General features: G+C 39.1%; 1 protein-coding gene across 3 annotated transcripts in view; it reads left to right on the top strand.

Moving 5' to 3' along the window:
- The window catches only part of LOC144511993 (ELKS/Rab6-interacting/CAST family member 1-like), a 123,302-nt gene that overhangs the window by 81,746 nt on the left and 30,503 nt on the right, over positions 1-11,053 (top strand). For all 3 annotated transcript variants that reach the window (XM_078242508.1, XM_078242509.1, XM_078242507.1), the window contains one exon: positions 2,665-2,812. In XM_078242508.1, coding sequence (XP_078098634.1) covers positions 2,665-2,812 — 148 coding nt within the window. The remainder of the gene's footprint in view (positions 1-2,664; positions 2,813-11,053) is intronic.

Below are 11,053 nucleotides of genomic sequence, written 5' to 3'. Positions count from 1 at the left end.
ACACAATTGACAAGTAACCGCTGGGATGTGTTGTGCAAAAATGCCACAACATCTAAAACAAAAGGCGTTGCCCTTTAATAAGCATTTACTCTGTGCTTACTGTTGGTAGACCTTCCTTTATCCTACTATGCCCTCTATATTGCTGCAGAAAGGAAAGACTTGAAAGGAAAGTTACAGATCTAAGGCTGCGTATCCACTGGGAACCTTTCCTCCTCACAGTGCTGGCTGCATTGTCTTTGTTATTTTCAATAGTAGGGACACATTGCCAGCAGAGCTGAGAGCATGCTATCTTTTTAAGTGCCATCTGACGGTAGAATTATCTAAAGATTTAGCTTAAGAGGGCTGCACTTGAAACTGATTTTAATGATCACAGTAACAGCAGTAGCCACAACCAACTCTTGTCATAAGCATGTGTTTAAATCTGCAAGCTGAGAAGGCTTTGTTTTAAGTGTGTGTGTATGTGTGTTAGACCGAGACGAAGAGAGAGCCATAGAGAGGCCCAGAATGAGAGTGCATCTGGAATAAATATCATTTTATCACTGGGGTTTATAAGCTCCATGTGCTGGCAGGTAACTCTCAGATATGGTATAAAACTAGATGCACTGTTAGCTTTAACAAGATTAATGTGTGTGTGTGTGTGTGTGTGTGTGTGTGTGTGTGTGTGTGTGTGTGTGTGTGTGTGTGTATATATATCCACTGGTACAATGTGAAAAAAGAAAAGGGAAAGACTTTGACAGTGTCCCAGAGTCTCACAATCTGGAAGCAAGGAAATTACCTTTCTAATAGCTTAAAGAAGTCCAAGTGCTCTTGTTGGTTTAAAGTATTTAAATGGTCAACACTGTGACAAATGACCAGGGGCTTGTTGGAACATATAATATAATATTATAATATCATATAATATAAAGGTACAGTATCATTTTCACAAATCTGAAAAGTGTTTGAGCAGTCTGATAGTGACCAGACCTGCCCAAGGAATGGCTCTTACAAACCCCCAGCCTTGAGTCCCTCAGCCCCTGCTCCTGACAGTATTGCTTCAGTCCAGATGCATGATGGGACACTTGTACACTGACAGTGTGGTCAGTGAGGCTGACCAAAGAATCTGTGGTTCTGTGTGTGTGTGTTTGTGTGTGTGTGTGTGTGTGTGTGTGTGTGTGTGTGTGTGTGTGTGTGTGTGTGTGTGTGTGTGTGAGAGAGAGAGAGAGAGAGAGAGAGAGAGAGAGAGAGATAGAGAGGGAGAAAGAGAAACCATGTAATTGTGTGTTAAGTAAAGAGAGAAAGTGAACAATAGAAATGGCGTGCAAATGAAATATGTCTCTGCCTGTGTCCATCTGGATTGTTGTATGTCTGTGTATATGTTTCTTCATATACATATGCTGGTTGGGAAATATCCCCTCATTTGCTCTTACTCTATTTCTTGTGCATATTTTTAGTTGACATAAACATTGTGATCTAGTAACTGAAGCTTTATCTTTTTGAAAGTCACTCTTGATATATTTACATGATTGCAAAACATTGTCAGAAGCGAGATTCAGAGAGACAGACGAGGAGGGAATTTATTTGTTCTTTCTTATATTGCAAGTTTGCATCTTTGTGTGTGTTTATGTGCATGTGTGATTGTGTGTGACCAATCTTTGAGCCCTGTGGGATTATGGAAAACCCGTTGTGATTTAGATTCTCCCCGGAAACAGACAGAATTCCGAGAATTCTGAGCCTCGGGTGTGCATGGAGGCTGCCCGGCCAGATCTGTGGCTGATGGGATGGATGGGATGCAGCTTGTTGCTTCCCGAACCACATGGAATGCATCTGTCAGCCCAACCATCCAGGCAGGGGAAGAGATAGAGACAGACAAGAGGGCTGGGAAGACAGACAGACTTAACAGTAATACCTGTATGGAAACAGAAAGTGAGAGGCATTTATATATGTGTATTCATGTAGTTTAAGGTTGAAATAATGTGATGAATTGCTAATTTGTTCTAGTAGATAAGAGAGTAGCAAGTAGAAAGAGTGAACATATGCCATAAATATCCTCACCATAAACAAACTGGAAATATTTTGATTGCATGGTATGCATCATACTCAAGCACTAGGGAGAACCATATTTTTGCAAAAATACATCAGTTTTAACTTCCTAAATCACAACGTGCACCCCAATTAAAAGGACTTCCTTCCACTTGTTGACACACCATGGGTTCACCATACTATTAAGGTACACCCAAATTAGTACCTGGCCATGCAGATAGTTTTGGTTTCTTTTGTCCGGAATTTGAGATATCCATTTTTGGGATTTCTGTCTCCACCCCAATACGAGGGAGATGACTGGAATTATGTTTGTGGTGTTCATAAAGTGGTAAAATGACATTTAGAAATGCAACAGGAACATCTTGTCTTCCTGTTACTCTGGATAATCTGAAGAAAAATTAAGCAGATTTCAAGAAAAGATTGTTGATGAATAGTTAAAGTGTTGTTGTAAATGGAAAAAATGTGTTTTTTTGTAATTTGGGTCTCTTTAACTGAAACTGCCTTAAAAGTTGTGAAATTCAAACAGTTGGCTCTCAATGCAATTCATGTCATCAATGTGCAATATTACCAAGTATGTCTTTAAACCAAAATAATGAAATGTATTTCTAGTATTGGTAACAAAATATATGATTGTTGTCTGTACAGGCAAGAGGCGCTGCTGGCAGCCATAAGTGAAAAAGACGCCAACATTGCCCTGCTGGAACTCTCCTCATCCAAGAAGAAGAAAACCCAGGAGGAGGTGGCAGCTCTGAAGAGGGAGAAGGATGGTCTGGTTCATCAGCTCAAACAGCAGGTAGGATTACTGTGCACACACTAACACACGTACTTTGACATCCAGGTGGACACCAGGATAGCTTTTTGATCAGTGATTTAAATGAGAGAAGCAGAGATGGAGAGGAAAACGTGTGGAGAGGGGTAAAAGGAAAAAATGGAGCACAGGTGAAGTGGCAATGACGAGGGGAGTAAAGAAAACAAGAGAAGCAGAGAGAAACTAAGTCCAGATGTGACCACACTCCTCTGACCACCAAGGGTAAATTTAGGATTAACCTACCCCTCCCAGACTCACCAAACACAAACACATACAGAGTTCTACAAGTCTCCGGTGACAAAACTTTCATATGAATTTGATTTAAATGTATTTATTTAAATGTTCTGTCCGCAGATACACACACTAACTCACACAACCTGTATACGTCACTTTGCTGGTATGGATACACCTTCACAGAGCACACACACACACACACACACACACACACACACACACCGATACACACACACACATACCCAGGCCAAAAACAAGGATATAAACATAACCAAATGCCTCTGTGGTTCCACACAGGGGTCTATTCACGCACTCAGAAACACACTCACACACAGTAAAGGTTATCGTGGGTCTAGTGAACTAACCAACCCCTTAGTGGATGAGCCTACTGGGAAATTGGTGGATTTCTTCTTCACTGGTCAACTGTCTCTACTTGTTTCATCTCGATCTGTTTCTTCTTGTTTTTGTTTTTTTATTTGATTCCCCCATGAGGCCTTTATTTGATGCTTAAAATGTAGGATAGCTTAGAGTACAACAGCAGATTGTCCTAGATCAACATTAATAAATAATTTGATACATAATAAGAAGGTCAAGAGTCTTCAGTGCTTAACCGTCCATCCTGTTGGCTGTACATGTACACCAATTATTATTTATCACATGTATTCAGCTCATACCGATACCGTAGCTGCTTTGATATGAGCTTATGGGATGGTGTGTTGAACCACTAACCCACTCAGCTGCATACATTTTTACTTCTGCACATGTGAACAGTCACACACGCACACCAACCACCAAACACACAGACACAATAATGGCACCTGATATATCAAAACCAAACCAAGATTGAGGAGCTTTGTGCTCCCTTTTATTTCCCTTGATTCACAGACTGTGAAATGAAACAGCTGTTCAAATAATACTAATGGAGTTGTCATCCTCCAAACCGCACAGATAAGATGTAGCAATTCTTTCGTTGCAAAAGTTGTCCAGTTATTGAATATTGCCACAAAAAAAAATCACTCAGTGGATTGAATAAGATCAAAAAGGATTCAATATGATAGACTCACAAGAGAGAGAAAAATCAAATGCAGGTGTGTGTTTGTGTCAAAAAGTGTTTGAATTGGTGTTTATGAGAAAAGCAGAAGGTGTTTGAGAGTGGCTGTGTCAAATGAAGTCATTATAACGTGCATCACTCTCTTTTCCTCCCTTATCCCGCCATCACTCAGGGTCTCGTAGGTGGTTACTGACAACACAGAGACTCTACTGTCTGCTACTGCTGTGTGTGTGTGTGTGTGTGTGTGTGTGTGTGTGTGTGTGTGTGTGTGTGTGTGTGTGTGTGAGTGAGTGAGTGAGTGAGTGAGAGAGAGAGAGCAGTTTTGCTTCCCTCTTGGTGTCTCTCTCTCCGTCTGTCTCTCTTTCTCGCTCTTTCTCTCTGTGGTGTCATAATTTTCAGTCCCTCAATGATGGATCATAGCCGAGACTTCCTCAATATTCCCATGTGTGTTTGTGCGCGTGTGTGCATGTGTTTGCAATGTAACCATCAAGTAAACTGAGACTGGTGTAGTATTTTTAGCTGGCTCCTTCAGAGTGACATATGCACAAACTTAGCCACTGATAACCTGTCTGACAGATGGACAGAGACAAAGTTGTGGTATGAAATTATAGGTGAGTATGATCAGTGATAAACGTGAGCTCTGGTTGCCATAAAGACAAGTATTGCAGGTGTAAACAGAAAGCAGTATTTTTTATATTTGTAAGGTAATGTAGTCAAGTAATAAAAAGTTTGCACTGCCTGTGTGATGTCAATGCTGAAGTTTCTCAGGAGTGTTTTTTGACGGCCATCACTTGATCGGTAAGAGTCAGTGTTTTTTTCACTGGATGGATGCTTTGCTAGTGCTTAAATGCTGCTGACATCTTACGCCTGTAACTCAAAGTGTATAATCAGCCCAAATGATTAAAATTCAGTTTTCAGAGGAAAACAATGTCAGTTATTGCAATAATTACTTTTTTTATAATCAGAGATGTAATAAATATTTGTTGCATTTTCAAAGATTTGCAAACTACTGCCAAATAACCGGTAGCTAGCTGACCATATAATATGAGGAAAAACTTACACCAGACTTTATATAAAGAAAAGCTTCAGTGTATCAGTTCAGTATTGTGTTAAAAGAACGCTAATGAAATAGCAAATATAACCACATTAAGTGAAATGGATACATGTATGGCCACAAGAGATAGCTGGATCTGTGTATGTGCACTTACTTACACCACATACATAAAACACACCTGTGTGTGTGTGTGTGTGTGTGTGTGTGTGTGTTTAAGAATATAATAAGAATAACATAAGTATGTGTGTCCCTGAAAGTGCCTCTTGTGTTTTGCCCTTTGACCCCCAGCTGCAGTGTAGGCAGGAGGCTGTAGATCAAGTTGACCTCAGCTCTCTTCACTCTTCTTCTCCTCCTATCTTTCTCACAGTATCCTTCCTCTTCACTTTTATTCTCATTTACATTTTTCTTCAGCAGTATGGTGCTGAGACTAAGAGACTTTAACCATGAGAGAAAGCAAGACAGAAGTTGTGGTGATGTGTGTGTGTGTGTGTGTGTGTGTGTGTGTGTGTGTGTGTGTGTGTGTGTGTGTGTGTGTGTGTGTGTGTGTGTGTGTGAGAAAGTAAAGAGAAGAGGGGGTGATTGTAATATTTTATGAAATGGAACAAGAGGAAGAAGAGGGGGAAGGTGAGGAATATACCACCATCTGCCCCTGCAAGAGACACGTGGTTAACTTTAACAGTGGCGTATGTGTGACCGTGGCCTTGGCCATAGTTCCGCACCTGTGGCTAAAGCTTGGCTCTATTTTGAGCATTTTTAAGACTTTGGCTTTTCATATCACTGGTTGGCTGTTTCTAATTTCCTGGTTAGCTGTTTTCTTTTTTACCTAACCCATAGCAGAAATTGCAGAATCCTAAAAAAAATTTAAATAAATAAAAAATGACAGGGAACAATAAACTAGCAGTACATTACAGATTCAAAAAAGGGTCAAAAATACGTTGAAATCACCTCTACACTAAAACATAACCAGACTTTGTGGTGGAGAAAACACCATTAGCCACTTTAAACCTCTGAAACTTTAGAATCTGTGAATGGATGAATGTGTGAATGTGGCTTTAATTTAGAAGTAACTGTAGCTGTAAAGGGATATTTTGGGTATTCATGACAGAAGTCCGAATTAATTATCAGTTCATCAGTAAGTTACAGATTATATACATGTGCATGAAAGTCTGAAAATGTCTTAAATACACACTTAATACCACAATTTTGTATTGTTTTTCTTGTAGAGCCAGGGGGATTTTATTCATTTGTCTCACTCTTTACACACTTAACTGTTCGTCATTATTTGTTTATGATTACCATGACGTCTCCTGTTACTGTCTAAAGTGAAAGAATGTGGGTCTAATCTAGTTTATTACTCCGCAGAGACTTATCCGAATGAAATAATTCCCCTTAGTGCTCAACTCAGTCACTTTACATTGTCATTTGTAATTTTCCACTTATCAACAACTTTCTCTTCTTGACAGAGAAACGGTGGAAAAAACTAATCAAATTTTTTATAATGATGAAATAGTTCTTGTCCAACCATGACTCAGCAACTTTTCATTATTGATAATTGCAGAGATATCAACAAAGGCTCTCCTTTCACCACTGGAGGGAAAGACGAAACAATAATCTAATCTAATATTCCCCAGAGCCTTATCACAATGAAATCACTTCCTTCTAAGCATGACTCAGCATTCCCCCCCCACACACTTCGTTCCGTGTTCATTTGTTTCTCATTCTGTCCGTTGTCAGCGGGTTACAGCAGAGCCGCAAGGAGGATAGATGGAGGGAAGAAGAAGAAGGGAACAGTGAGGGAGGAGGAGTGAAATAATTGGTGTGATGATTAGATTAAGTGAGAAAGAGAGCTGTGTGAGCTGAGGTCAGCATTCCTGACAATTAGAGAAAAGGGGAAGATGTAAAGAAAGGCCTGCGAGGAGGATGAGGTGTGTTCATTTCTCCTTTTCTCTTTGTTTTCCTCTCTTTCTTTTCCCCTCACCTTTACTTTCCCTGATCTCTACTCATGCCATTCTCCTCCAAATGCTCACCTCATCTTCCTTTTCTTTTTTCTTCCTTTGTTTCCCACCTCCTCTTTTTGTCTTCACTCTCCTTCTCCAATGAATGGTTTTAGGGATTTAGTGTTTTGGTTTGAACAGTATTAAATATGGATGGAGGACAGACGAGAGAATAGAGAAAGATAGAAGAAGAGTGTTAAGGGCCAGTCACAATACAAAATAACACAGCGAAACATGAAGCTGTGAGTCTTAGCGAAGCATTTGCTTCTAGAAGCTAATACCAGCTAGCACGAGGTGTTTTCGAGGTGCTTGTCAGTCACTATAGCTCCTAGAGCATCTCTCTATTTTCTCTGTACTGTGCCCCCCTAGCATCTTGTTCTCAGGATTATACATCATTTCATTCAACAAAGAGTTTTATTAAGGAGGTAACGAGCTTGCTAAAAGCTCCTTAACTGTCAATTAGTAAGCTTGTTAGCTTGGTCGCTAAAGGAACAATAGCTTGACACACTTTGCTCAAAACACATAGAAGATCGACTCATGTCACAAAACTCTTAAAGCTGTTTATACTCAAACACAAGTGGTTAATTAAAAGCGGATGATGACACACGGCTAACTTGATAGCTTTCTTTGACCGATCCCTGTTCCCACACAGGTCAGCACTGCCTGATTGCTTGCTATTGGTCAACGGTTTCAAATTTTAGAGTCAAAGTACACCAAAACAGCACAGATATATTTTTCCCTGTGAGTCCAGGGCAATTAGATTGTGATTAATTGATTTTTTTTTGCAGAATGTTGCCATTTTATATGCGGGTAAAACCAGGCCTTTAGGTTTGAATATGAGGATCTGTTATGGACCACATGAAGAAAGATATTTTAATATTTACCGGTATGTTGTTGGTTTCAATTCTGACTCCAAACCTTTGTTGCATGTGTGATTCAGATACAGAGAAGATTTTTGGGTAACACTTTCTATAAAGCCTGTCTCTATAATGCATTATTCACAGTTATAATGTGTTATAATCTGCTTACTGTATAACGCTCTATAAGTATAGTTATAAGCACTCATGAATAATCATAATGCTTTATAACAATAATCATAACACATTATAAAGCATTTTTATAATGACTTATAAGGTCAAGTATCATAATACTCTATAATTGCTGTTCACTTTGTCTATAATACATTATAAACACATTTATAATGAGTTTATAATCTCTTTATAGCGATGTATAAGTACAGTTATAGACACTTAAGTATAGTTATAAACACAAGTATCATAATAGTCATCACGTGCTGACTGCATTTATTCAAATTATAGATAATACCTGAAACCATTTCAACTTCCCCTGTGAAGTGAGCTGCCCACTGGCATTACTTTTTTGCAAGAATCATAGTGAATTTCTCATGGTTGTAATACATTGTAGCCTAATATTTAAAATCAATTTGGTGTAACTGAGTGACAGAAAATGGTTAAAATAGGCTATGTATTTATGTGTGTTGCTTTGTTCATCTGAACGGTTGGAGAGGCATCAGCCACTCAGAGAGATGGTCAAGTCCCGCCTCTAGCTGTTGATCATGACGCACCTGCATGATTGCGTGAGAGAGAGGACGTGCTTGTAAAACAGCAACTGGAGCAAATTATGCTTGATTATTAGCAGTTGACTGTTAGCATTAAAAAGAGAGGTGGTAAAATGCAATCAAATTATTAAAAGCAGACGGAAACTAAAGTGGAAGCAACCGGAATCTTGGAAAGTCCCGTTTTCCTCTTCCATCTATCTCGGTAAGCTAGCTGTATTATGCTAATGTTGCTAGTTGTGTGTGTGCTGCATCACGTTGCCTGCATGTTTATTGAGTTGAAATTGTGGCCTAACGTTAGCGCCGTAGTTGTTCATTGTAAATGGATTAAAGCAATAAGCTCTCGGTTAGTAAGGCAAATGCTACAGAGCTACCACGTTGTTCACTATTATTGTATTATCATTTTCAAAGAGATACATGTTAAACTGTAATATTCTACTGTGGGGAATGCTTCACTTTACTTAAAGCAAACAATGTCCACTTATAGTGAATTATAACCTGCTTGTAAGGTATTATATCTACCTAGCGCTGTACCTCAGGAATTTCATTACTTTACGTAAAGCACCTAGTAACAAGTCATTTAAAATCGCATAATGCCTTACAGTGGTGATTATTATGCTTTTTAAAATTATTATAATGTATTAAAGCTTTAGTGTGTAACTTTTTTATATTAATGAACGTCCGTTACATTCAAGTCATTGCCAAATGATACGTTATAAATGTGTTTATAATGCATTATAGAGACAGGCTTCATAGAAAGTGTTACAGATTTTTGAAATCAGTATGAAATGGGCAAAAAGAACAAAGTGGGGCAAATGAGACGTAAACTCATAGTCTACAACAAAATTAACTAAAAAAGACAAAAGAAACCAGTAAACAAGACAGAACAATGATAAGAGAAGAAAGGGAAAGATATGGAAATGAGGACATGTTGCAGAGAGGAGGGTAGAAAAGAATGGGAGAGAGAAGTAGTCACAGATACAAGGGCATGTTAAGGAGCTCAAAAGTCAAGAGGGAGAGAAAGCCAGAGAGCGGGAAAAAATTAAGTACTCTGCCTACAGAGGAGAGAAAGGGACTAAAAAAAGCTCATGATCATTAAAGAAAGAGGGACAAAGAGGCACAAAGGAGCACTGTTAGGTACATTTTGTTACAGGACAGAGAGACTTAATCATAGAAAGTACTGTGTATGAAAGAGCTGAGATAAAGTTTGGTGTTTTCCGTGCTGTTGTCTGTCCGAGGGGCCGTCGGCCTTCATTTTGGCCGATTTGACATGTATGCACTGCCGGCAGTCAGACTCAAATGACTAATCTGATTGGTAGAGTGCTAACCCGGAAACGGGGAGCGGAATGAGCGTGACTTTGAGCGAGTCGCTCAAAATTTGACGAAAATCTTGTAAACTGACCTTTGTTGATCTGAAATGAAGACAGATTCAGCAACTGCATGGCCTATTTCTCGCTTAAAATGTTTTCAGAAACACGTTTCGGTGAACTATTTTAGTACAATATGACACTGTATTCTGAACAAGCCGCCATGACAGTCCGTCTTTGAATTTCCGGAGAAACCAGACCCACGTGACGCGTTCGTCCAATCAGCTGCCGGTTTTCATTTTTGAGCAACAATACAGATTAGCGGCGCCTGCTGTTTTGGAGACGTATTACCTCTCGTCACTTTGGTGTGTTCCGAGGCACTTTTTTGACCAACTCAGGGACACTGATCAGTCCAACTGCCTTTTCTGCCGAGGGTCGGCCGTCAGCCTGTATGACACGGAGAAAGCAGCCCAACTGGAACTGCTGCAAAGTACTGCAAATGCTGTCTCATTAACCAGTGATCACTGGACGTCAGTGAGTAATCAAAATTATTTAGAAGTTACTGCACACTATATTGACTATGTATATCAGCATACGGTTTTAAGACTGTGTTGTTTGTATAGTTTTTGACTGTTTTTGTCCACCCCCTTTTCTGTCCAGGAGAATTGTTACATTCCTTATTAGAAAAACGTAAAGGTTACAAATGTCCTGCTGTGGCATCCGGTTTTTGGACCATTTTGTTTGTACTGTATAAGCAAAGTGTTAGTGTTACATCTCAGGTCTAGATCTAGGTTAGGTACTTGTAGGAATTGTGCAATAATGACAGATTCACACATTTTTCTTTTGTTTACTGTAAATAAATAATAAACAATTACAAATCTTAAAGTCACGTTCATAATGTAACTTTCCTTGCATTCATTTGATTCCCAATTAAGATACACTGGTAAGAATGGCTTTCCATTGTTAATATGTACTTAAAAACTGTTCTGAAATGCAAAAGAATAGAATTT

The sequence above is a fragment of the Sander vitreus genome, chromosome 23 (genome assembly GCF_031162955.1).
Source record: "Sander vitreus isolate 19-12246 chromosome 23, sanVit1, whole genome shotgun sequence".
Taxonomy (NCBI): Eukaryota; Metazoa; Chordata; class Actinopteri; order Perciformes; family Percidae; genus Sander; species Sander vitreus.
The sequence above is the reverse complement of the archived record's forward strand: the minus strand, read 5'-3'. Positions and strand labels throughout refer to the sequence as shown.